Source organism: Drosophila nasuta, chromosome X, assembly GCF_023558535.2.
Source record: "Drosophila nasuta strain 15112-1781.00 chromosome X, ASM2355853v1, whole genome shotgun sequence".
In the NCBI taxonomy this organism is placed as follows: Eukaryota; Metazoa; Arthropoda; class Insecta; order Diptera; family Drosophilidae; genus Drosophila; species Drosophila nasuta.
In genome coordinates, this window is record NC_083459.1 from 10,596,256 (window position 1) to 10,622,807 (window position 26,552).

General features: G+C 39.9%; 5 protein-coding genes across 6 annotated transcripts; 4 read left to right on the forward strand and 1 right to left on the reverse strand.

Annotated features, from left to right (window-relative positions):
- The first annotated feature begins 1,843 nt into the window (after nt 1-1,843).
- Nucleotides 1,844-4,576, forward strand: LOC132795127 (zinc finger protein 773-like). The gene is made up of 2 exons (XM_060805618.1): nt 1,844-2,316; nt 2,381-4,576. The coding sequence occupies exons 1-2, from the start codon at nt 1,921-1,923 to the stop codon at nt 3,752-3,754; spliced, it is 1,770 nt and encodes a 589-aa protein (XP_060661601.1). The 5' UTR covers nt 1,844-1,920; the 3' UTR covers nt 3,755-4,576.
- A 340-nt stretch (nt 4,577-4,916) lies between these two features.
- LOC132795128 (rho GTPase-activating protein 15) lies at nt 4,917-10,022 on the forward strand. 2 transcript variants are annotated; one of them, XM_060805620.1, is made up of 5 exons: nt 4,917-5,503; nt 6,397-7,827; nt 7,901-8,006; nt 9,198-9,380; nt 9,679-10,022. In XM_060805620.1, the coding sequence occupies exons 2-5, from the start codon at nt 6,681-6,683 to the stop codon at nt 9,767-9,769; spliced, it is 1,527 nt and encodes a 508-aa protein (XP_060661603.1). In that variant the 5' UTR covers nt 4,917-5,503; nt 6,397-6,680; the 3' UTR covers nt 9,770-10,022. The 2 variants fall into 2 exon arrangements, with proteins under 2 accessions (XP_060661603.1, XP_060661604.1); XM_060805621.1 differs by having other exon boundaries at nt 4,920-5,503; nt 9,198-9,726.
- Nucleotides 10,023-10,120: 98 nt separating this feature from the next.
- Nucleotides 10,121-16,640, reverse strand: LOC132795129 (multivesicular body subunit 12A). The gene is made up of 7 exons (XM_060805622.1): nt 16,453-16,640; nt 13,723-13,766; nt 13,418-13,692; nt 13,193-13,351; nt 12,760-13,120; nt 11,727-11,957; nt 10,121-11,645 (listed from the first exon to the last, which is right to left on the reverse strand). Exons 3-7 carry the CDS (start codon nt 13,669-13,671, stop codon nt 11,526-11,528), a joined length of 1,125 nt encoding a protein of 374 aa, XP_060661605.1. The 5' UTR covers nt 13,672-13,692; nt 13,723-13,766; nt 16,453-16,640; the 3' UTR covers nt 10,121-11,525.
- A 367-nt stretch (nt 16,641-17,007) lies between these two features.
- LOC132795130 (transcription initiation factor TFIID subunit 8) lies at nt 17,008-18,363 on the forward strand. Its single transcript, XM_060805623.1, has 4 exons — nt 17,008-17,231; nt 17,300-17,734; nt 17,795-17,923; nt 17,979-18,363. The coding sequence occupies exons 1-4, from the start codon at nt 17,084-17,086 to the stop codon at nt 18,284-18,286; spliced, it is 1,020 nt and encodes a 339-aa protein (XP_060661606.1). The 5' UTR covers nt 17,008-17,083; the 3' UTR covers nt 18,287-18,363.
- Nucleotides 18,364-18,615: 252 nt separating this feature from the next.
- On the forward strand, nt 18,616-20,466 carry LOC132796729 (small ribosomal subunit protein uS12m). Its single transcript, XM_060807989.1, has 2 exons — nt 18,616-18,849; nt 19,987-20,466. The coding sequence occupies exons 1-2, from the start codon at nt 18,798-18,800 to the stop codon at nt 20,367-20,369; spliced, it is 435 nt and encodes a 144-aa protein (XP_060663972.1). The 5' UTR covers nt 18,616-18,797; the 3' UTR covers nt 20,370-20,466.
- The last annotated feature ends 6,086 nt before the right edge of the window (nt 20,467-26,552 follow it).

A 26,552-nucleotide genomic window follows, 5' to 3' on the forward strand; every position in this document is an offset into this window, starting at 1 on the left:
TACATAAATAAATATCAAACAAAATATGTAAGAAAGCGATTGTTGAGTATGCTCGACGTAAGGTTACCAGATGATCTTAGCGTAACTAAACTACATACATACTTATATAAAATATGTTTTTCAATAATACTCTATATTATTTTCAGTTTTTTCTTGAACTCTAATGATTAGGCATTTAATAGTTATTTTGCTGAAAAAATTAAATAAAATTTAAAAGCAATATAATAATTACTTAATATGTATTTATATTTTTTCTCAAATACGAGAGTGGTAATAAATTACTTAAAACTGCTCATTATGATTGAAGAAAGTAATCATACATAAACTTCAAAATCAAGGTTAATATGGATATTTAGTTAGCTACATTTAATTTACTAATTCCGTTTAAATATGTAAAATTTGCTTTCAATTTGTCTTATCCTTAAATCCTTAAGAAAATTTATTTAAAATATTTTTAAATTACTAGTATTATATTACATTTTACTACAGAGCTAAAACAGTCGTTTAACTTTTATTGTCAGTTCATTAATATAATTTATTAAAAGTTTATTAAAAAATTTGTTATGATTTTCTACTTTTTATATGGAGAGATGGAATTTTAAAGCTGGGTAAATCTTTTTATGGGTCACAATTAATATAAACTATATAAAATTAATACAATTTTTATTAATTGCGATTGCCACTAACAGTTAATACCCCTCTGGCATTTTGATAGCGGGTATATGAACAGTATGAAACAGGATAGGAGCAATTCTCAATTGTCGCTGCTAAAGTTGTTGTTGTTGTTTCTGTTGTTGCTTTTGACGCTGGCCAAAACATGTCTGTGCCTGTCTGTCAGTCACTCAGTCAAGCAGTCTGTCCATGTGTCTGTGTGCTTGTCAATTTGTCCATAGTTCGTTTTCTTTTCGCATGCCGTTTGCATTCCACAGCGTCGAGTTTGTGGTAAGTACAAAGTTGTTGTTGTTGTTGCCAGTTTTGGCTTGTTGTTGCTGTTGCTGTGGCTGTGGCTGCTTGATTATTATGTATGCGATGGGGGCAGTATTAAATGCCACATTTTAGCACAAATATTATTAAATATTTGACAACGAAAGTGAGAGCGCGACAAGTGAAAAGACTTCCGTTGCACAGAGAATCGCTAATATGTACGATTATTGGTTAAGCTTCCAATTCGTCTGTCCGGCTGTTCCACTGTCTTTCCATTCCATAAACAGCTCCCAGCCAGACGCGTTTTTGTAATTTTAATAACTTTGCATTGTTTGGCCATTGGACAAATACAAAACGTGTTCGTTGTTGCCTTTTGCTTGGCAGTGAAAGTAACAGGTGACCGCAACGGTCAACGCCGAAAACGTCGCGCGTCGCGTTGCGTCGCTGTCAACGCCTTCAACAGCAGACGCAAGCACACACTCACACACACACACGCAGACACAACACTCTTGTCAGTGTGTGTGTTGTTGACCCTTGACGCTTGCGCATGAAAGTCGCCAAAGCGCTGTCCAGGCGTGTGAAAGAGAGAACGTCTGTCCCCGCAAACTTCTACAACTCTCAAGCGATCAATGTTAAAAAGTAATTGATAGTTAATTGCAATAATTTAACATATAGATGAAGAGCATGAAAATCTATTTCCATGCATAGTTTTAAACATGCATTTTTAAATTTAAACAATTATATGCAAGGTGTGTCGATAACATTGTCGATAAATCTTCGATTTTTTTTGTATCCGTATAGCATACTTATCAGCGCATGCGTTACTAATCGCACTGCAATTTATCCATAACATGTAGTATATTTTGGTATATTTTTCGTCCAAAAAAAGGAATATTTTTGAACTTCGCGCATCGGTCACGCTGATGTCGTATGTTGGAAATTTAACAATTGGAATTTGTTGACAATAATTAAGATTTCACGTTGTGAGGCGCCAAAATGCCGCCACACTATGAGCGCTGTGGCGAGATCGTATGGCAGTGCAAACGCACGACACGCAGCTTCGCCTTCAAGTGCATCTACTGTGATCATCAAGCGAGCGCCTTTCACAACTTCAAACGACATTTGGAGACACAGCATGCTGAGGAGATCAAGATCGAAATCGATGTGACAGAATCAACGGCAATGCGTCAAACACGAAGCAATCAACGCGAGCCTATTGCTACAGCAGAAGCAGAGCCGTCAACTGAACCTGTAAAGCTGGAGGAGATGGATCCATTGGACTGCCAGGAGGAAGCGTCTGAATCGGATGCAGACGAGGAGCAGCTGTTCGATATGACCAGCTACAGTGACAGTGAAAGCGAAGACGCCGTTGGGCAGCAGCTGGACATTGCGGTGAGTGGCAGCTTGTAGTTAGCCAAATTGCTGCATAAACTGAACACTGAACACTTCGCCGCAGTCCACAGATGTTTCACATTTTTGGCTGAAAGAGCATCCCATAATGCATGCTCTGATCGCACAGTACAAGGCAGCTCAGCTGCTGTGGGATCGCGGTCTGCTCGAGTATCGCAACTACAAGAAACGTGGCGAGGCCTGTGAACAGATTGCCAATCAGTTGAATGAAGAATTTGAGCAGCAATTGAAGCCACAGCAGATTAACGAACTGACGAAGCAGCTGCGCACCGTCTACGCCGATGAACAGCGTCGCAGGCAGCGGCAGCCAGCGGACGCTGACACTGCTGAGGTCTGGTACTGCCAAGCGCTGAGCTTTCTGGGCGAGAATGCGCGCCGCAAAGCGAATCACACGCTGAATGCAGCGTTGCCAGTGCCGCAGTTGACGGCGGAGCAGAATGTGAAGTTCATTGAGCTGTATCAACGCTGCCAGCGTCTGTGGGACATGCAGGACTTGACCTGCCGCCTGCGACATGTGCGTGTAGAGGCCAAAAACAAGTTGCTGCAACTGTGCCGCACCGAGTTGCAGCTCACGCTGCAGCCGTCGCAACTGCAACGCTACATCAAGCACATGCGACGCTCGTTTCTGCAGGAGAAATCGCGTCGCTACGAGTGCAAGCGGAAAGGACTGACGTACAAGGCACGCGGCGGTTGCTACCAGCAGCAGCTTCAGTTTCTCGACGCGCACATGCCACCATTTCAGTGCCAGCACTGCGATCAGCTGCTGAGCAGCATGGATCGCTACAAGGTACATTTGGCGGAGCACGACGGCAGTCTGCCGTTTATGTGTCCGTTCTGTGATCGGGGCTTCACACGCAGCGACAACTGCGTCATCCATGTGCGCCGTCACACGCAGGACTTTACGCAGACGTGCGACGAGTGTGGCAAACGTTTCGCCAACACCACCGATCTGCAGGTGCATCGACGTCAGCACACCGGCGAGAAGCCCTATTGCTGCGATGTCTGCGGCCGTCGCTTTGCCACCTGCTCGTTCTTTGAGCGCCACAAACGGCGCCACGAACGACGTCCAGCGGGCAAGTGTCAGGTGTGCGGGAAGATCTTCTACGAGAGGACGCGACTCAACGATCACATGAAGGGACATCTCAATGTGCGCGACAAGGTGTGCGATGTGTGCAACAAGGCGTTCACCAGCGCCAAATATTTGCGCCAGCACAAGGAGATTCATGCCGCACTCAAGCGCTACAGCTGCAAGGTCTGTGGCAAGCGATTCGCTCAATATGCCGGACTCAAAGGACACATGAAGTCGCATGGCGGTTCAGTTCGCAGCGTGGCCAAGAAGAAGGAAAATGAGATGGAGGAGCAGTTGGAGGTGGTGAAAGAAGAGACTTCTTTAGCATCCCAACCAAATGCAATCAATTAAGTTGTATAGCAAATGTTGCATTTAACTGCAATTCGCAGTTAATTCCCAAATCTATAGCATACTTCTTAGAGCTATAATCAAAGAGAAGCCATGAAGGCAACATTCTTTAATTTTGAGTAATGACTCATGTCGTCAAAAGAACTGAGAACTCTGTCATTGTGATTGATGAATAATTTATCACTTGTTAAGTTTGAAAAACCAATGAATCTTATGCAATTCTGAATTAATTCTAAGTGTAAAAAAATAAAGAAAGTTGTACAGGATCGAATTTGAAATTGATATACTGATCATTGATCATTGATCAGAATGTCCCATTTACTTTAAATAGAAATTATGTGCTCAATCTTAGCTAACGCATTTAAGTAAATTGCATTTATACTAAAAGCAAATAGTGAAATTTACCCAGAAACACACAATAGATATCGATCGAGGCTATCAACCTGTAAATAAGTATTCCACAACTTAATTATACCACAATTCTTTTTAAAACTTTAACTAACTAATATAAATAGTTTCTTCTATATATAATTGCGAATCAAATTATGTAAATCGCAAAATGGAGCTTATTTACTCAAATACTCGATTTAGCTTAAAGCTACATACATAAGTATAAATATTAGATTAAACGCACAAAGAGTTTATTTTTATCGAGTCGGCAATAATATATCATATTATAGATATTATATTATTATAGTACATAGTTAGATCGATTTGTATGAAAAATGAAGTTAAACCCACAACACAGCTGTTAAGTTACACCACTTATCTGCTTAGCAAAAGTGTTGTACAATCAGAGTGACGTTTGAAATAAAAATAAATCGAAAAATGATTTCTACTTCAATTGTGCATTTCAGATAATTACATATGTAGCTCTATGTAATTATTCGCTGCATAGAAACTGCTTTGTCTAGCGTCAAGCAGTGCATCGGAAGTTAAGCTGGCGCCATCTAGTGCGCATGGTCAAATGCTGACGCTAATGTAAATGAGAAGTGCATCTGTGTGCAGGACAGATAAGAGCTGATCTCTCTTTACCTGTCCCTCTCTCTCTATATCTCTCTCTCTAGATATCTCCTCGCCTAATGGGGATGCAGATGTGAAAGCAGAACTTTTTACAAGATAATTTCAGTTAAAATTTCCAAATATCAATGCAATTATATATCGAATTTACAGGGTATAAAATAGTTACGCATACTCGCCGGACCCCGACGCTTTAGCGATAGTACAATACATATGCAGAGGGGTTTTATCTTATCGCAGAGGCGCAACCGGGACACAACCGTTGCCGATAAGAGTCCACAGCTCACTAAGAAACTCCAGAACAATTGGCATTCGCAGTTGGTCAAAGCAAGTGGCGAGTGAAGAGTGGAGACCGGAGAGCGGAGAGTAGCGACAAAGTGAAATGCGAGCTGCCTGTGAAATATAAGCACAACAACTCTCCCACTGCGTCATAGTTTGGCATATTTCTGGAATGCAGCAACCCGCATAAAAAAAAAAATAAGAAAAATAGCAACAAAAATAATAATAATAAAGAGAAGAGAAGAAACAACAATCACTTGTTGGAATATAGGCGCAGGCATCGCTACCGACTGTGGTCAAGTCAGTAACAACAATAACAATAACAATAACAGTGGCTACTGCAATTTGCACAGTGGTGCAAAGTTACACACACACGCACACACACACACACACACTCACGTAGTGAACGGAAATTGGCACTTGGCAAGGGGAACTAAGGGAGCGGCTGTGGAGGTATGCACATGGAATAATACCTTAACAATCGTCGCAGCTACAGTGAAACCTCCAATTATAGTGATATGCTTAATTCATATGCTTTGAGTGAAGTGATTTAATTTCAATTAAAAGTCGCTTTTCTCAAGGATTTAAATTTTTAGTCGAATAGTGCGCAATGTAATGCATATGCTAACAGTGAAACCCCTTTTAGTCTGATAATGAAATTCTTCCATAGAGTAAAACCTTTTCAAATTCATTTAATAGTTAAAACAAAAAACATTTAAAATTAACTTATCTACAGTGAAATTTAAGAGATTAACAAAAGCGCAGCTCTAAAAATCAAAGATTTGTGGTATTTATTTAAATTAACAAGGTTAGATATAATTTAAATGAACACTAATATATTTCTAAAGTTCTGGCTTAGATTTTTCGAATATTTTGACAACATGAATATAGCAGAAATCAAATATATTTAAGTTTGGAATTTTTGATTAAGCAACGTTTAGCAAAGAAGTTTCTTGAATAAACAGCAGAAATAGAATTAAATTTGTACTTAGATGAATTCTAAAATGAAATGAAATGAAGTCTCTTCCATATATTTGTTGATTTTTGAAATAAAATTAGATCTATAAATGTTTGTACTTTCAGAGTTAATAGTTAGCTTTAGAGAAAAAAAGTGACTTGAATTAATGCACTATAGGTAGGCTTCACTGTGACTATCGTATGACCTTATATTTATATGGTTGCCTTTTCCTTTAATCCTAAAAAGATGTGCAACTATATTAGAGGAAAGAAGTGACTTGAATTGAAATAAATGTGTTTTTTTTTTATGTAGTAGGTGCACTGTAGGCAGGCTTCACTGTAGCAATTGTATGGCCTTATATTTATATGGTTGCCTTTTCCGCACACAGCCCGCACCAAGTCGATAAGTCATCTGGGGTCTGTCGATTGTCGATTCTCCGTCATCGTCGTCTGTCTGACGTCATCTCGACACTTGCAACTGAAGAAGCAAAAGGGCGAAAGGAGGCGGCCAAGGCGGAGGCGTGGCAGTCACACATGATCACACAGTAAGCATAACGCAACAAAGAATTCGATAAGTCGATAATCCGAGAGCCGAGTTCGACTCCCGAGTCCAACTTGAAAGCAAGATAAACGACGAAGCTGAGACCGCAGCTGCGGCTCTGAGAGAGCAGGCATGCAGGCAAAGGCGAGCTATGGCCAACCAGTGACGCCTGGCACGCCAGACTCGACGCACATTATCATTGGAGCAGCCGGCTACGTAGCCCACGAGCGTCGTCAACCCACCAAGAGCCTCATGAATTGCTTTCGGGATCGCTCAACGCCCGCATCGTCAGCGGCAGCCGCGTATGTGCGCTCGCCGAGCACCACAGCGCACCTGGATGGGCAGGGGAGCGGCAGCAACGTTGGCTCCACCACCACACTGGACATGGTTGGCCTTACGACCACCGCTGGACGACCCGAGGCTGTTGTGTTGTTGCGTGAACTGCGCAGCAAGCCAAACAAATTGACGCTGCTCAAGAGCAGCAGCACCCGGGATCTGACGCGTCTGTTGTTGGACGATGCCACCGTCTTGGTATCGAATACCAGCCTGGACATGTGCTCCTCCTCCAACTCCAACTCGTCGGCTGGGAGTCCGGCGCAACCGCCGCGCAGCAACAGTCGCGAGTGTTGCGTCAGTTGCTCGAAGCGTTGGCACAATCTGAAGCAGCGAATGCACACGCTGGAGCAGGATTTGCTGGCGCAGTCCAGCTACAGCCAAGAGCTGGAGGCCAAGCTGGCCGTGATGAGTAGCCAGTTGCACGAACTACTCCAGGAGAGACGTCTACCGCCGCCGGTGCCGCCGCATGCGCCCACCTCCAATCTGGGGAAGCGGGCAGGTATAACGCCGGTGCGTCCATCACGTCTGACCGCGTGGATGAATCTGTCCAACTGGTGGAAAAGTCGACCCAGTGTGGAAACGTTGCGGGAGCAACGCATCTTCTTCGACGAGCCATGCTTCGATACCGAACTGGAGCTGGTGCTCAAGCATGATCAGCATCGCACCGTGCCCCGGATCGTCGTCGATTGCTGTGACCTCATCGAGCACAAGTATCGACGCTCGACGCAGCCGATCGAGGGCGTCTACCGTCAGTGCGGTGACTACAACAAAATCCAGACGCTGCGCTTCAACATCGATGCCAACGACTACGACGCACTGCGTCAACCGGGCGTCGATATACACACTCTAACCGGGGTGCTCAAGCTCTTTCTGCGCGAGATCAAGAGTCCGCTGGTCAGCGTGAACGAGGCCAAGACCTTCATTGGTCCCTCCAATCAGTGGCGTAAGTAGATAATAAATGGATGATCTGGATGACTGTTGATCCAATATTTATACACTTCAATTCTCACACTTAGTGCTCACCGAGCTGCACCAGAAGCTGGACATACTAAAGAGACTGATTCGCTCGCTGCCAGAGATCAATCGCGACACCATGGATTACCTCTTTGCGCACTTTAATCGGTGAGTTGAAAGTCCGCCGTCCGCTCGGTAGAACGAAAATAAGATATATATGTACATACATAGATAGAACACTATTGAGTTATTTACATAAGAAACTGCGTTCCGTTCGGACAGACGAGGATCGAATTACATTCGTTCGTTCTGCCTGATTAAATGCTTTAATTACATCAATTGGCAAAAAGTAGAGAACTAAAAAATAAAAAGAGGTGACTTTAGAGAACGCAGCAAGAAATTTCCAATTAACGTTATTATTTAACATCTTATGTAAATCAGTGGCATTAATAATATGATGGAAGGTAAATTGTATTTTCTAAACCATTATTAATTTAAATGATTTTCACATTTGTTTGCCATTTTATTTATTTTTGTAGTTTATACAAATTATATTAAGCTTTCGACCAACCTCAGTTAAGAAATTGCACGCTACTAAATTTAGCAGTTATCGATCAGTAGACTATTATTGAAATGTGGCAACACCGCAAGCAAAGTACAGTTTGCGTTTGACACAAATTTGTAACATTTTATTTTTATACCAGTTACCCACAGAATAGAAATGTATGTATAAAACATCGCAGACCTTATAAAGTATATATATTCTTGATCACCTTTATATAGACTATATATGCATGTCCGTCTGTCTGTCTGTCCATCTGTATGAACACCTAGATCTCAGAGACTATACGAGCTGGAGATATAATTTATAATATTCCGCCCCACAAATCGATAAAAATTAAATAACATGTTGGCAAGCAGTGAAACTAGAGATTTTTGTTCATAATAATAATAACTATGGTCTTTATGATTCCTGAAGAATTAGTTGCGATCAGATAATTGTAGAAGTTATTAAAGAAATGCTTTTCTAGGGACAAAAACGTCTAATAACTAGCGATCATGGTTGCTTTGGATGATTTTCTGGGACATATTGCATATTATGAGATATTTTTAATGTATCAATATAGCAAGTATATTTTAAAATGAATATCGTACTATTTTGATTTTATTATCTCATAGTTGAGCACACTCGACCGTAGCTTTCTTACTCCTTGCGGTTTATTAATAATTTTGAATACGAACATTAGTCAAGTAAGTGTGAGCTAGAATAACAACTTTAGATTGATTATTAAGATTCATTCTTCGGAAATGATTTGAAAATTGAAATCCCGCAACTAATCGGTTATACTTAACTTTCAGTCTCACCAAGGTGCCGCTGCAGCAGATTAGCCCCGAGACGTTATCGATATCGATATCACCATCGATATTTCACACTGTGCCTCAGGGCGCCCATGTCCACGATATCCAAGAGCTGTTGCGCGAAGGTGAAACCCTCGCCGATTGTGTGCGTCTAATGATCGAGTACCAGGCCCGCATATTCGAGTAAGTGGACGTGGGAGTGGGCGTGGTCATGGTCATGTTCGTGTTCGTACCTGGTGCTGGATAAAAATATGCGACATGTAAACTGTTGGTGATGGTTGCCTCCCCCTCTCCCCCAAAATCGCTTCAAATGCTCATCAAAAATGCTGCCTCCAAAAAAATTCCAAACTTGTCTCGAAATCGTTGTTAATTAACTCGCTCCCCCACCGCCCCCCAAAAACAACACTCCCATCCACCGTCCCATCTTATTGTTCCTCCTTCCCTCCGCTCCGCTCTGCTCTGCTCCTCGTCTTCCACACAGATGCACGGCCGATCGTCGCCTGAAGCGTCTCAGCATGCGCAACTTGAAGAAGACGCTATCCCAGCCGGATTTATTCCACAACTTATTCTGATTCCGAATCGTATTGGGGATTAGGAATCGATGCCAGCAGTGCCAGAGCTTAACGTGACCAATACGCTATATAACTATTGTACATAACTTTTACGATTTTATGCTGTACATAAATACAAAATATTGAATACATATTATATATTATATAACTGCATACTATAGACGGATATTTTCTTGTTCATCAATTTATTGTTACCCTATATAACATGATTTTCCACGCATTCAACTGTTTTCCTCTTCATAAGTTTGATGTCAAATAAATCGAAATACATTTATATTTATTAAGCTTTTACCTTTTATTTCATAAGGCGAATTTGAATTTAGCAAAATAAATGATATGCAATAAAAATAATTTAAAAATAGGTTTACACTTAAATATTTTCGAAAATTAACTATATTATAAAATACAGATTGGTTAGTATAAAAAAAGGCGCTGAACTAATTGCAATAAATAATATATATTATATATACAAAAACCATGGCTTGATGCAGATAAGAAACGAGAACGAGAGAGATGGCCTCAGAAAGGAGACAGCAATAGCGGCGATAACATCTGAAAGACGCTATACGAAGCTCACAGAGTGCACAATACAATATAATATATATAAACAATCTGTAGTTATGTATGTATATATATATATAATTTTATTTCGAACATCTGCATAACATTTGCAATTATTTGTTGTGGGGTTAATAAGAGAGGGGGAGATGGGGGAAGAACCAATGATTTGTTTAACATAGTTGTACAGTCTACGGGTCTCTAGAACTACCATATAATATTTGAAATACCAACTGGCGTGCCCTATATGTGTAAGTATATATGTATATATGAATTTGTAAATGTATATGTATTTGTATTTGTATGTATATATGTGTGTTTGTATATATGTATATATGTGTATGTCTATATCAGTGTTTGTATATTTCGGTTTATTGTTTATTGAAATACTTTCGCTGGCTTTCGCTTGACTTGTTCAGCGCATTAACATTAGACTAAGTAACTAAAAACTATGTTTCGCATTCATTTTGCGTAATATATGTATATATATATTATTTTACTCTTTAAACATTGAGTGAGAGTGGGGTGTATACATATATATATATATATATAGTATGTGTAGATAGATAGCTTGGGGAAATTGGGGAATTTCAATTGATTTATTTATTGATGTGTGTACGACATTCAATTGAAAAAATTAAAAATAATAATGACAAACATTTCGTTCACGATCACAATGCTGGGTAATTCATTTGTATTTGTATCAATTATGTGCACGTATGTATAAATATATATATTATAAATGATTCAGAGATAACTGAATGCATATACGTACAATACATATGTATGGTAAATATAATATACTATACATATTTTGTGTGTTTAAGTAATCAAAATCAGTAGATACATATTATTCAAAGGCACAGGAATCTATACACGCATAAACACACACACACATCTGGGCTGAGGTCTTTTAAGAACATACATAGATATATTATATATTGTATGTAAAACTAAATTTCAATTTCAATCTGAATGTGAATTCGAAAACGAATCGAACTGAGCTGACAAATGAATAAACGTGCTGCTGCTTCTGCTGCTGCTTGGCAGTGTGTTATTCATGTTATTCATTCACACACACCGATAAGTACATTTCGATTAGTTAACGCTAATTAAACGTAATTTGAATTATTTAGATTATTGCTTAGCACTCCGCGTAATGCGACGAATGCTACATGGGAAGGGCGTGGGTGAACGACTACTTAAAGAATGGGTTCTTGGAGGCCGATGATTTCATGGTGCACAAGATCTGACGCTCCAGTTGGAAGTCATAGTCCAACGTCTTCAGCAGCGTGGAAATTTCAGGCAATGTGGGCAACTATTGTTGTTAGCGAAAGAAAGAAAAAGAGATTTGATTTCAGTTACGATGTTGACACACATTTCCAAGCACAATACTCACATCAGTCATTGGCTGGTTGCGCTGTAGCATGGCATGCATGGTGAATGGCACGCCTTCCAGTTCAGTGTAGGTGCCCAGAGTGCCAGTCCCGCCATAGTTGCCATTTCGCCCTCCACCTGCAGCTGCTGTTGCTGGACGCGGTGGCGCTGGTCGCTGTGGCGAATTGATTTGAAAGTGCGCCTGTATCTCTTCGTAGTCATGGTGCTCAGCTGTTGCAGGCACCTGTGGCAGCTGAAATGGATCATTATTATTTTATTATAATGACGAATACAATTCTTATTGCAATGAGATGAGCTACAGCTTCAAAAGCCTTTAATTATCAATTATTTAACTGTTTTCATAAATACATTTTCTTTTCAGCATCATCTTAGGTTTCTCTATATTAATTTCTGTATATACAATCATTGACGCTTAAGCAGAAATCTAATGATCTCTAGTCCTCTATATTAGAAAACGCTGCCTGTGGTTTATGTCTGGGAAAAGCACTGTTTAAAATACACGCTGTTACTTATGTCTTTACTAGCATTACTAAGCACGCTGACATTTCATTTACTACTCAAACTGTGATACAATAATTATTATTTTTGCTTCTTTAGCCGCTATAAATATTAAAGTTTTCATAGATTCATTTGTGTATACAATCATTTACACTTAATCAGGAGTTATCTAATGTCCTGCATGTGGTTCATGTCTTGGAAAAGCACTGTTTCAAATACAATTTATGGTTATTGTTTTGGATTAGCTTAACAAAGAAATACACGTTGTCATTTAATTTACTATTTAAATTGTGGTACAATAATTACTATTTTTGCTCCTTTAAATGCTATAAATATTTAAGTTTTCATAGATTCATTTGTGTATACAGTCATTTACCCTTAATAATAATTAATTCTGCGCCTTTAAATAAAGTTGTATACAAATTGCTACATCACAGCTCGTATTATTTAGTTTAGTGAGTCAGGACAAAGCCACGCACGCTTGCTAAATATTGTAAACATATGTCACATCAAAATTTAATTTGATCAACACTCACCGGACCGCGTGAATTACGTTGGCCGTGTAAATTGAGACGATTGAGCGCCTGTTCCACCTCACAGCTGTTGCCGCTTGCAACACCAACAGCAGAAAGTGGCACCGGCGGTGGCAGACGCACTGGAATCGCACCGGTTTTGTAGCAGATCAAAACACCATTTATGTCGCCAGCGAGCTTAAAGCCATCGGGCGCTATCTTCAGCTTGGAGCAGAGTATTACATCGGTGACCGCATGCGTGACAGTGCCGCGTTTCGACAACTTGTAGGCGATTTGCCGCTTGCGCCACGCCTTCTGATCGCTGTCCGCAGTGCGCGACAACAGCGAGAACTCCTTGGGCGGCGGCACTTTCTCGGCAATGACTCTGAGTGTGTGTGGAAAAGGGCAAATGCATTTAATTAACCATTGACTGGCTTAATTAGTTGACTTTACTTACTTTAGCGTCTCCACAACGTAGTCGGGCAGACCCTCGGACTTTGATAGGCAGAGATAGCGTGTGGTCTGGCGGCCAAAGAGAATGTTGTAATCACGCCACAGATCTGCATCGGCATCCTGATCATAAGTCCGATGTATGGCATTGAAGTTCTTCGGGCAGCTGAAATAATTTGTAATTTGTATGTATAAGTAACTCCGAAATAATCTGCAAGTGATCTCCGCTTACCGCTCAAAGTCCTCGACAATGTGCAGCGAGGTGATGGGTCGATTGTCCGGCAAAAAGCTCATGATGGAGTTGAACACATTCATGGGACTGCTCGCAGTGCCGTTGAGCACTGCTCCAGCTGCGGCTCCCGCGGCCGTTGCATTTGTGATTGGCGGTGGGGAGCCAAGCAAGGCGGTGGCATTGGCCAGCGAGGAGTTGCCGCCACCAATGGCTGTGGTGGCGCCACTTTGAATGTGCTTGCCGGCCTTGTTCATGTCCAGATAACCGCTACTGCTGCTGCTTCTGCTTGTGCTGCTGTTGCTCCAGCTGACACTTGACTATCGTTGTCGTGCTTCTTTCTGCTTTATTCCTACAAACAAACGAGTAAAAGCAAATAAACAAATGAAATGTATGCACATAAAGAATTAGTGAGTTTTGACAAATTACTCATACGCCGCGTTTTACGCTGTGTGTTTCCAATCGACAGCAGTTCGAATTTCAATTAAACGACCTTTGTGGGCAATTCCCAAATCGTGATTCACGCTTAGCGGCAACGCCACAAGAAACCAGAAACACACAGAAACTGCACTTTGTTGCCACTTGAAAAACTTTAGTGGCTCTCTTGAGGCTACTAACACAATTTGCTTACATTGCTCGCCCTCATCGAAATCTGCGAAATGCCGAGAGTTTCTCTTTTCAGATTCACAACAACAGCAGCACCCACGAATCAACGTATGTAAGCAAAGCAAAGTATTCGATTGCAAAATACCCGGTAAGCATTTTGTAAATGCTCTATAATAAATTAAATATAACTGAATAAATTTTCATTTTATTCTACTTGAAATGAGATCGTGTATAAACAACAAATTTTGTAAGTTTTTATAATTACTTTTTTTTTTAATTTGCGTAAATTGTTTCTTTGTGCTCTTTCTATTATTCTAATCATTAAATATGTAAAAATATAAAATAGATTAAATTTAGGTGATTAAAATAAATGACTTTTCTTTTAACTGCTACTTACTTAATTAAACACAGCAAAATTGTTATAAATATTGATAACGAATAAACGAAATTACTTTGCTGCAGAAAGAGCATACCCTGTCCCTATCCATAGGTAGCCGGGTATAACAAAAATAAAAATAAACACACGCATATATGCATTCCTGTGTGCTTTTGGCTATCAATCATTCGCTTTACGGCTTTCTTATCTCACTCCCGACAAAGTTAACACCATTTTAAATGCCACCGCGACCCAAATATAATTCTCTTTCCGGTTATATTTTTAGAACATTTACCAAGCCAACACCAAAAGCACGAGCTCAAAAGATACAAACACAACACAAACAAAAAAAACCTGCTTGCAATTTTCATCTAGAAAAATCTCTCGAAATGATTCTTCACATTCTTCCCAGCGACCTGCGTTGACCACACTCATCAAAAAACAAAGTGACCAAAGAGAGCAACAACAATTCATTGAGTCATAGACAATTGGTGAAATTGTTTTATTCTTCGTGTTTTCGTGGTGTATTGACCCCAAGTTGCAAGTTCATTCATGGAATTCTCAATCAAAGGCAATAAAAATAGCATAAAGGCAATAAATTGATATAAACGCGAGGGCATTTGCACTTCGGTGTTGCTTAGTGAGCAATTACATTGATACCTCTAACAGAAGCAATTATAACATAATTGGCGATTTTGCTTAGATAAGAACTGAAATCGTGTAAACATTGCCAACTATTCGAAAGCTCATGTGTGTGAGTGTCTGTGCGTGCGTGTGTGTATTGACTAACAAAGCAAACAAGCTAAAGGCAACCTAGAGAAAGAAGAAGAGCATGAGGAAAGGGAAGTAGATAATAAATTTGGAGAGCAGCAACAGCATCGAATATACCCACTACCTAAGCGGCAGAAGGGTATGCTCAGTTACTGTAGCAACGAATATAAACAGTTTCTTTTAAATGTAAAAATTATTGTACGTTTGACACTAACTTAGGCAGCAATTTGAAATCCATTGCTTAGCAGGTATCTCGTAGTCAAGCACACTGTCTTAACTTTCCTACTATTATTATTATTTTGTTTTTGATATAACTGATAAGAGTCAGGAGTCAAGGTGTTAATAAAACAAGTGATAAACTCACACACATCCACCAGCATTAATAGAGCAGACGCTTTGAGTCATCATCACAATGAAACTGATACATTTCGCAATCGCAGCGAATTCATACAGATGGACAGCGCTAAGAAGACTTGACCAAAAACAATAACTTGCATAGTGTCGGTGTGTGGGGGGAGATTTGGACAGCCAGCGACAAGTGCGAAACAAAGAGAAAACAACTACAAGAATAAAGAAAACAAACTGCAGTACGTGACAAGGGCAGTGCAAGGAAGACAGACAGATTGTAAGACAGCAAAGACAAGCACAGCAAAAGCAGCAGCAGCAGCAGCAGTTACAAAAGCAAATAGTACAATAATAATACCAACTCACTCGCACTCCCGTTTACTCGCGACACCCGCTCTCTCCCACTTATGCACATACGCACACACACTCTGCTATATACACATATTTATGGATGTGTGGCTACACTCTCAACTCACAAATATTTCAAGTTTTGAGAGAAAAAGAAAGAAAAAACCAAAACGAACACAGAATTAGGAGCATTTCGCAATGGGCACAACACGAAAATAGAAACGTTTTTAGTGCCGGTTTTGTGGCGCATACAAATCAAATCATAAACGCAAATTGCATGCCACTTAATTGAAAATGAAAGGCAGCAAGCAGTGCAGTCGGCGGGCAGCGCCGTCGGCATTGTTGGCGGCAGCATCAGAACTCCATTTCACACACACACACAATTTATGAACTCTGCATATTTGTTGTATACTCATAATTAGCATTCGTTGCCGTTGCTGCAGCGAGTTTCTTACAATATTGGAATTCAACTTTCAGTGCTGCGCTCTACTGCTGGTGCTCTGAGAACAATAACAATTGCAGCAGACAATAACAATACCATTAATTCAATTGCTGTGGATGTTTTGAATGAGCCGTTCAATTTTGTACATACCTTTTACAATATTTTGAACCTGGCATACAAATTACATTAAATAGTACACTTATTTGTTGCCTTGTTGCTATTTTTAATTCACAAATTGCTGCACTTTTTTTCGATAGAACATTCACAGCAACAACACAATACACCAACAAAAAAAAAAACAATGAAATTTGTACACAGCACCCGCCGCCCGTACAACCGTCAGCTGTGGATAATTAAAATTAACTAACGTCAGTGTGACCATATGCCCTTTCGTAAAAGTTACCAAAAAAATGGCTTTTTTGATATTCTATTTCGATAAGAAAGTTTCGTTAAGTTTCAAGAGGACATTTGCTTAAAGGATACTGTTAACTTGGCTCTCTTGACTTTATTTCCTTTATCATAATGCATAATTTGCACTTACTGCTAGAAGTCTAAGTAAAATTAAAAATGAATTCGCAATAAAGTAATAAGTGTATGAACCACCGATAAATCAATAGTATGACCTAGCCTACAAAAACTCTTGGTATATCCCACGAAAAATCTATAAAAATTGCGAAAATATCGATGACTTGGTATTTCTTCAACTTTTTGTCATCACTAATCAGATGCTTTTGCATCGGTGCAATAGAGTATTTATTTTTGTTAAACAATAAATTCAAGTATGGAGAAAACTGAAGCAGTCACAATACCCAATATCGATGCATATCGCCGATTACTCAATAAAGCAGTGTCTCAACTGCTGCTCGACAAAGGAGCCGCCACAGCCAGTAATCAATGCCTCGAGACGCTCACGCAAATGATGCAGGCGCGTAAGTTGATCTAATCAAATGTTGAATTAAAACACAAACTCGTTAGGTTAACAATAATCGATTTGCAGTGATAGTCGAGGTGGGGAATTCATCACACAATTACTGTGAACTGGCTGGACGAACCATGCCCACAGTAGGCGACGTCAGCATTGCGCTAATCAACATGGGCATCAACATCAGCAGCTTGGAACCGTATACCCGACGCGTAAATCATGTATCAATTCCACTACCATCACAGCAGACCCAACAGCGTCAACTGAGTTTGCTGCAGGCTGGCAGCAAGGCTGCCCATCCGCATTACGTGCCCAGCTATTTCCCAGCAATGCCCGATCCACATGCTTACATTAGGACGCCAACGCATAAACAGCCTGTTACGGAATACGAGGCAATTCGCGAGAAGGCCGCTAGCCAGAAGCGGGATGTGGAGAAGGCGTTAACCAAATTTCTGTGCAAAACATCTGAAACGGTCAATCTCTTTCCCACCGAGGACAATATGTTTCCACGTAAGCATTGGCAAAATTCTTCCCATTTAAAATGTCTTAATTATTTACATTTGGCAATAGTGATTGCCTGCAGACCACGATTTCCGCCCTATCTCGCTGCCCTGAATCCGACAGATCAAGTATTTGACTTTGAGGAGCTGGAGTACCACTACTTGGTGGCCAATCGGACAGAGGATGCACCCAGCAAAGGTATATTTCTATTGCCCTATTGCAACAATTTATAAAGCTTTCCTTTTTTTGGCAGAGGATGGTGAGGAAGGTGATAGCGAGAATGAGGACGATGGCGACAAGTCCAAGGAGGAAAAGCTCGAGCTGGAGATTAAGCCCAATTCGACCACGAACAAAGCGATCTTGGAAAATCCCAACATTGACAATCCCTATCTACGAGCTGCAACATTGCCCAAGAGAGCGAAACTGAATCCCGAAAGCGGCGCCGACACACGGAATATAATGCCTGCTCGGCAACAGACTCCAACTGCATCGACAGCATCAACTACACCGACACCCGCTCCAACTCCAACACCCTCGATTTTAGAAATTACGAAAACGTAATGTTAATTAATATCAATTGTATTTTAGGTAGTCTCGTAAGCAAAATTTTATTTTTTGAATAAATGTATCGATAACAACTATCGTTATGCATACAGCTCAGATGTTCAAGCGACCGGTATCCGCGTGACCATTTTGCTTATTGATGTACAACTGCACATTGTATTTTTAAGAACAAATCCTGAAAGAACTAACTTGTTGCTGCTAATAGTATATACATTAACAGAATTAATTCTTAACTTAAACAATTCTTATTAGACTTCAAAATTATGAATAACCAACGATGAACTTGGTATATTTCATAAAGCCGCTTGGTATTTTTAACCGGTCCATCTGCGGTCACACTGACGGCATGCCTTCCAATTGTGCATTTGCCTGCTGAGTTTTATTGTTATTTATTATTATTGTTAAAAGCTTATTATAACATAAATAGTAGTTGAACTGCTGTTGTGCCTTGTATAATTGATTGGAGCAATCCACACACACCAACGGGAAGCGCAACAACTTTGGCAATATGAATTTCCTGCGACAAACATTTAACGTTACGAAACAATTGACGGCACAGGGTAAGTTGCAAGCAAGTTAAAAACTAATACAATTCTATCTACATACATGTGTACATATGTATGTATAAAGTCTGTTTTGGTCGATGTTTCTGCAAACACACACGCCTTGTTTATTTGCACATCATCTTCGTCGTTAGCAGCCACCCGCGCATGTTTGTTTCCCCTCTTGCCTATCAATGATGTGCTCTCATGTCTCATGTTTATCTAGCGATCCTTTCGCCCAATCCATGTGGACGATGATTTGTATAAATTGTGTTTGCTTTCGATTTTAACTCTTTTCCGTTCCCCTTTTTTCCGTCTGCGCGTGGTCGGCACACTTATTTTCAAGGCCAGTTGATTTGTCGCAAGTCCTGTGAATATTTTCATAGGACTTTTCTCATCAAAAGCGGCGAGTATTTTTAATTAAAACTATGGCCACCTAACGTGACATTTCCCGACAACAATGGGAATTTGCATGACCCATATTCACCACCAACAATAAAAAGGGACACAGGTGTCACAATGCGTCCAGCTTGCGGACTGTTTTTGGTGATCGCTATTGTGCAGCGTTATGGTAATTATTACCTGTATGTATGCGTGGGTGTGTGTGTGTGTGTGGCATTTAATTAAAATCTTTGTCCTTTTTTAGTAGAAGAGTGCTTGCTCTGCTGCTGTCAATGGTCAATCATTGGATGCGGGAGTTTGATGGGAATGCGCAGAGACAATGAGAGTAAAACCCCTTGTCAGTCAGTCAGCATAAAAGGCTTGAGAGTGACCCATAGCCACATCGAAATCAAAGTCCATATCCATATCCACATCCATATCCTTTTGTGCATTGCGCGTCATTTGGTTGCAATTATTTGGTGAAGCAAATGCATCGACTGCAGCAGCAGCAGCAGCATAACAATTATTTTGCGATTTTCACAGAGATTAGCCACAACAAAAGGCCAGTGGGCATTGTCAGTGTGCCAACTGTCCTGCCTGACCCTTTTGTCTATTCTTTGTGACTATGTATATGTGTGCGTGTGTGTTGTTCATCAGTCTGTCCCGCTGTCAAATGCTTTAAGCCGCCCGCAATGTGCGCAAATAGTTGTATATTTAATTCGTACAGTTGTGTTGGCATCTAATCAGTTCTTTTTTCATTCTTTTTTTTTGCAGTCCTGCAGAGCAGCTACAACAATTGTGCTGCCGCAGCTTGGCGAGGCATGGCCTCGTTAAATCAAATGCATCGCACGGGTCCACACATCAAGAAGCGTCCGCCACGTCAGCCACTGGACGGAAAACCCTTTGCCAAGGGCGTTGTGCTCAAGACGCTGATCAAGAAGCCGAAGAAGCCCAATTCAGCGAATCGTAAATGCGTGCTTGTCCGCTTATCCACCGGCAAAGAGATGGTCGCCTATATACCGGGCATTGGACACAATCTGCAGGAGCATAACATTGTGCTATGCCGTGTGGGACGATTGCAGGATGTGCCTGGTGTGAAGCTGAAGGCGGTGCGCGGTGTCTACGATCTGGCGCATGTCATCAAGAAGGGCCAATAAATAGACAGACTCTAATCATGTGTAGTGTACAATTCTCTCGTTTCATTTACATTTACTTTGTATAAAGCTAAACAATTGCCCAATTATTCAATCGCAATGCCCAACTTTGTTATTGTTCGCTTGTGGCAAGTGCTAGACAAGTAGTTATTTTCTTTTTATGGAAAATTATGCAGCTCAGCCGGATTAGTGTAAGTAGCCTGAGACAACACACACACACACACACACATGCTGGGTGAGGACTCACTTCACTTCAGCTCTTCGTCTTGTCGTAGTCGTAATCTTAAGTCAACAGCACAAAAGGCGGGGCCGTCTCAACCCAATGCAAAAGGATCTTTACTGAGAGAGAGTTTTGTGTAAAATCAAGTTGTAACTGCATTTTTACGCTTTAACTGGCAAATCCCTTTTAAGAATCGTGCTGGGCATTCTTTAGTCTTTTTACTTTTTAACAGAATTGTACAAATTTTATGCCAAATAATCGTTAACTGAAATCGTTAACGGGGCGTCGCCGTGTTCACAGTGCGCCGAGCAAAAACTGATCATTGAATTTGGCACCTTAAATGATTATGCACGCTACCTTATTGGGTAGCTGGGTATTAACTGAAATACTATATGTGACGTTGTATTCTTTATGAGCGCCAACAGTTAAATTCATCTTTATGCATATTGGCAATTTCCTAAGAGGGACCAAAATAAATAAAATGTTTACTTTCTTATGTTTTCAAACATTTCTATGTAGATGATTAAAAAAATCGTTTAAAAATTATTAGTGTTATAGGCAATCCAAAGTATAGTTTGTTTTTTGGTTTTTAAACGTTTGCTGGCCTTTTAAACTAAAAATACGTGTTTTTGTTGATAGATCAACATAGTTCTATATTATATAATATATTGACTACTCGACTGCATATAAATTCTTACACCAAAAGAATGGTCTAAATTCTAAAATAAATTTTGATTGCTGTGTTACATTTCAGAACCTAAATATATATTTAACAATAATTAATTTCTGTAAGTTCTTAACAATTTTGAAATATTTAATACAACAATTTAATTGCAAGAGACATTCTTCATTTCAATTTCCGAGTGAGTAACGTACCGATCGTACTATAAAATTTTAAAAAGAAATCAAAACGATTATTGCATGAAATTATTTTGAGGTACGTATTAACTATGCAGCACTATTTAAAATATAATAATTTTGGGAGATCACAGTCGATTACCATTTTGAAATTATAAAGTATATTAGATTTTTTCCCCATTTATTAAATTCAAACATATTTTATTTTTATATTGGCCAATATTATTTATTTTATGCATTTGAAATGCGAGCTGCCGTTGCATGCTGATGGCGATATTTATCGATATCTTTATCGAGGGGAGCCCAATCTGCGGTCACTTGCTCAATAAGTTGCGCAACAGTTACGCAGCGTAAATAAAAATGGCGTCGTAGACAAAATGGCCGCTGAAGAAGAAGTAAGTTGAAAAAAGATGAAAATCGGATATTTCTTGAAGCTGAAGCCATGTTATTAGTGTCAAACTAAGGAATTTGCGAAAATATTGAAACTATTCAATTCATTTAGCTGGTCTTGGAATATTCGAATACATGTTGAGGTCTGAACGTGCAACTTTGTCAAGTTGTATGCCTTAAAATGTGCCACAAAGCACTTTTGCGAACCTTTCTTCTGGGTAGTGGGAATGAAAAACTCTTTCATGTCGGCGTTCATCAAAATGCCAACGGATGCTAACGGTTAACCGTTAGCCAGACATACGGAAACACAGTTAAACAAACAAACAAACAAATGCACAGCGTTCCTACGATCGTTTTATGTAAGCCGACGACGACGACGACGACGACATTGCGGTCTCATGGTCACCGCTGACCACGAGAAAATCCTTTTGGTCCTTGGCCAAAGTCGAGGCGACAGTCGGGGTCAACAATGCCCAAGCTGCTCCTGCTGCCTGATTGAGCCATTATGACAGAAGTCTTCGAAGATAAAGATAAAGACGAACGTCGAACGACGAACGACGAAGACAGTGACAATTTAGTTTTATTGTTCTTGTGGTGCTGTCCTATTGTTTTAGCATCGTTCGCTGATTTTCTGCTGAGTCAAGTTGGCTAACATGCTGCCAAATGCCTTTGTCCTCAAGCGTGCATAATTTTTATCAATAAAAATGTCATTGCTCACTCATATGCTTAAGGATAAATCCATGTATCTACATACGATTGCCACTAATCATGACATAGGACACGTTGACACTTCCGTTGAAACCAAAGCGGCGTCGGGCGTCTTTGTTTTTTTTTTGGTTTTTCGTAATAACTGTAAAATTTGTTAAATGATAAATGATTGGATGGGCACGGCTTGGTCAGTCCAAGATTCCCACAACTCACCAGCAGTCTCGAATACTATAATACTATATATATTATAGTTATTATTTTCAGGCCTCGATTTACTTTCAAAGATGTGCGTGTGAACATTATTAATTCATTCTAATTTCAATAAACGTATTTATATTTAAGCATAATATACTGTCAAATGTCAAATGTATTAGAATTCCTAATTTGCATCATTTGTCCAAATAATTGACAATCAATAAATTGTGATTTGTTGAATACAATATGTTATATATATGTTGCTAAACTATTAAATGAAAACAAAAAAACGTTTAGCCTTGCACTCCTCTTCATAATAATGTTACGATATTACGACAAAGAAACTTACGATATTCGAACTTTGCTTGTTAAAACTTAACAAGGAAACAACCAAGTAAATTGGATTGTTAGTAAAGTTATATATTAAAAGTATACAGCGAAAAAAGTACTTAGAATTTTGTATATTTTAAAAAATGTATAAATAATAAATTTTCAAATATGTTGCATATAATTTTTCTAGATATTTTTGTGACTTGGCTCATTATCTTTCATTTTCATTTATGTCCTATTAGTTGCCCTTAAAGAAATGCTTACCTAGTAAATTATAAGATATATTTTAATTTATCTTTAATCTCAGCATTACAAGTTCAAAACTTCTGTAAACTTTGAAATTCAACTTATATTTGCAGTCATTTACTAGAAACTAATAAAAAACCTAACAATTATCGATCAATGTGAAGATTGCTTTAATAATTTCGTCCGTCAGAGACCAGAAAATGCTTTTTCATGCGAGTGCAATTTCTAGAATCCTTAATTGCGATTGTCCTGGCGAATTTATGGTCCGAGTTTGAATCTGGGGAAGATTGTTAAACATTTTGTTTAATTTTTGACACGTGCGCTAGGCTTTGGGGTTGGTTGCTTAGTTGCTCGGTTATTCGGTTGCATGAATACTTATGAGATGAGAAACGCAACCCCGTTGTCGTCGTTGCTCGTGCGGCAATTTCAACCCTTTTGGGGAGTTGTACAACCCTTGTCGTAACAGCATCTCATCGAGAGTTGACCACAAAATGGAGTTAGTTTTGCGTTTGATTTATATTCGCATTGAAATGGCGTTTGCAATATTATAGATCTTTATTTTTTGTATTTGTATTCCTTGGGGACCGATCATGAAGACGAAAAAAGAAACAAAAGACAAAACAATGGAAACCCATCTAATTACGAGTGTTCTTTGTGTGGCTTACAAGAATCGATCGTAATCCAAGTGTCAAGTCAAATAATGATGCATAACTCTGGGTGGAGGCAAACACAAGTGTTAGATGCGGCAAACCAGATAATCCATAACGTACAACATTATTTTACTTGTAAAAAAGAGCAAAAAAAATAACGAGATCAAACTGGCATTCAGATGAAATGTCAAGAGATCTCCGAAGATGGCCAACAAACAACGGGCGGGCGTTAACCACACAAAAGGACGATCGTGTGCCAGCAGCCAATTGTCGCTATCTCTCTCTTTCTATTGAGTTCTTCATCTCCTTGTGGCTGTGTTGCCCTCCCTTAGGAGTGTGTGCGTGTGTGTTGTTGTTGGCCACGTGTAGCGCACACTCCAATGGCAATGAAGCATCTAGGGTGCATGACCAGGTGCAAAATGCAACGAGCTCTCCTCGAATGGGGCTTGATTTCAACCCTTTTGCTGATCGTGCCGATCGTGGGCCCTGATTTCATCCTGATTCGCCAGCAGGCGACACACCTTTATCGCTGTTGACATATCATAGAAATGGCAAAAATGCCAGACGGCGATTTCAAAATGTGTTTGCTCATCGCCATAATCCTGGATGTGGCGGCACGATCGATCAGGCGTTTGATGATCACACGCCTAGCGTTCGCCAAGCACGTGTCCAACTTTGAGGACATTTTATGCGCAGATCTAATAGATTATAGTTGTCATTGTAAGCAAGTTTTCTATGTTAGCGTAAACAGGACTTCATTTTGTAACTCTCACTGAAGTGATCTTGTGCTTCTTTTGTATTTCTAATTTAAATGTGCTGTTGGTTTTGCTTATCTTCTGATCATCGTTTTATTTTGGCATTACTCAAATTTTTCGATCCCTTCAAATTGAAACAACAAAGTTCGTTTCTTAAACCAGCTACCCATAGATTAGAAAGGGTATTATAAAAGTTGTGGCTACAGTAAAAGTTGATTAGAGGCTGAAGAAGACGTATCCGAATTTCGAATTAAACTGAAATGAAGAAAATCCGATATTTAATAAATGATGCATTAATATCAATTATGCAATCATATATAATGTTTTTAAGTTAAAACATCTTGAACAAATATATAGTGATTTAATTACACTTATATACAACTATCTTTGGCGTTATGAAATGTACATAAATCTAATCATAGACAATTTCCTTTATATTTATTTAATATCTATATCTTACATGTATAATGTGTTGTTTGGGCTTGTATTAATCATAATAATATTGAAATTGTAAAGGCAACATCGCGCCTCAATCAACTCTGGCTTTAAGAAGACTCGATCTACAGCCCTCTTCAAGAATCTCGATACACAGTTGATAATCCCGCTGATCAGGCTGCTCAAGTAGTTTGCCAATTGAAGATCAGAGTGATCCTTTGATAGAGTCCGTCATGCAAAGCGCAAGGTCGCGCCCTACACAAGACTTCTGGCTTTAAGGGGGCTTGAGAGAGGATGGCAGAGGGATGCAGTAAACGAGCGTTAGTCTCGTCCAAGATGACAAAAAAAAAATGTAGAGCTAATAATCCCGCTGATCAGGCTGCTTAAGTAATTTTGCAATTGACCTACAAATTTGCCTAAGCCACGCAGAGGAATGAGGAATGAGAGTCTGGCATTGTACAAACTAGGGAACTGTAACTGTAACAGTTAGAGTAACTGTTGCTGTTGGCAGTAATCGCCGGATTTACGTGAAACTTTTGCAATAAGTAGCGCATAACAATAAATTGAAACTTGGCCGAACTATTTGGCAATATACGAGCAGAGACTGGTGGCCTAATCTTAAGTACGCGCCTTGATCCGGGGCTCGCTCCCCGGTTTTGGTTTTCTTCAGTCTTGAGCGTAATCTGAGATTAAATTAAAATGTCGCAGGCGCGCATTCATAATCGGGCCAAGCAATACAACTCACAACGCGCGCAGGCAGAGGCATAACTCTAAATCCCTTAAATCCTGTCCAGTCCGCGAGCCTAATCCTTTCGTCAAAAACCAAGCGAATATGCTACCTGAGTGTAGCGAGGCGAGGTTTCATGCAACTGGCGCGCTCGCTACACACGAATCAACCTGATTAAAATTGTATTTTTCCCAAATTTATGGGATTAAGTTCCGTTCAAGTTCCTTTAACTCGTTTAAGCTACCGGATTTAGTTCAAGTGCGACCTGCGACGATGTCCTGCCAATGTCCGTGTCTCATGGCTCACAATCTTCGCTGACTAGGCCAACTCACTGAGCCGCCTCTGATCCGATTTTTATTGGGCTGGCTTAATTAGCACAATTGTTTACAAAATTTACCTTTCGTCATGCTGCGACCCATTCGCTTGCCTTCACCGATGTCTGCCGAATCCTGCACAACTACTAATATACCATACTTCTATATGTACATATGTGTATGTATGAAATCGTAGGCTCGCACACGCCCACGCCCACAGCTCGAGGGCAGGCAAAACGTGTGAAGCGAGCAGCTTGAAATTCTATTTAAAAATTAGTCTAATCCACGGGCTAACACACTACCGAACGAACACATCTCTATCAACTATCAACGGCCTGACCTGTCTGTCTCACCTTGT

Coding starts and splice junctions, on each gene's coding strand:
- LOC132795129 (XM_060805622.1), bottom strand. CDS start 13,671: ATGAACAAGGCCGGCAAGCACATTCAAAGTGGCGCCACCACAGCCATT. Junction 13,121..13,192: donor TACGTTGTGGAGACGCTAAA/GTAAGTAAAGTC, acceptor ACACACACTCAG/AGTCATTGCCGAGAAAGTGC. Junction 11,646..11,726: donor GCAACCAGCCAATGACTGAT/GTGAGTATTGTG, acceptor TAACAACAATAG/TTGCCCACATTGCCTGAAAT.
- LOC132795127 (XM_060805618.1), top strand. CDS start 1,921: ATGCCGCCACACTATGAGCGCTGTGGCGAGATCGTATGGCAGTGCAAA. Junction 2,317..2,380: donor GGCAGCAGCTGGACATTGCG/GTGAGTGGCAGC, acceptor ACTTCGCCGCAG/TCCACAGATGTTTCACATTT.
- LOC132796729 (XM_060807989.1), top strand. CDS start 18,798: ATGAATTTCCTGCGACAAACATTTAACGTTACGAAACAATTGACGGCA. Junction 18,850..19,986: donor GAAACAATTGACGGCACAGG/GTAAGTTGCAAG, acceptor TTTTTTTTGCAG/TCCTGCAGAGCAGCTACAAC.
- LOC132795128 (XM_060805620.1), top strand. CDS start 6,681: ATGCAGGCAAAGGCGAGCTATGGCCAACCAGTGACGCCTGGCACGCCA. Junction 7,828..7,900: donor TGGTCCCTCCAATCAGTGGC/GTAAGTAGATAA, acceptor TCTCACACTTAG/TGCTCACCGAGCTGCACCAG. Junction 9,381..9,678: donor TACCAGGCCCGCATATTCGA/GTAAGTGGACGT, acceptor TCTTCCACACAG/ATGCACGGCCGATCGTCGCC.
- LOC132795130 (XM_060805623.1), top strand. CDS start 17,084: ATGGAGAAAACTGAAGCAGTCACAATACCCAATATCGATGCATATCGC. Junction 17,232..17,299: donor CACGCAAATGATGCAGGCGC/GTAAGTTGATCT, acceptor ATCGATTTGCAG/TGATAGTCGAGGTGGGGAAT. Junction 17,735..17,794: donor CGAGGACAATATGTTTCCAC/GTAAGCATTGGC, acceptor ATTTGGCAATAG/TGATTGCCTGCAGACCACGA.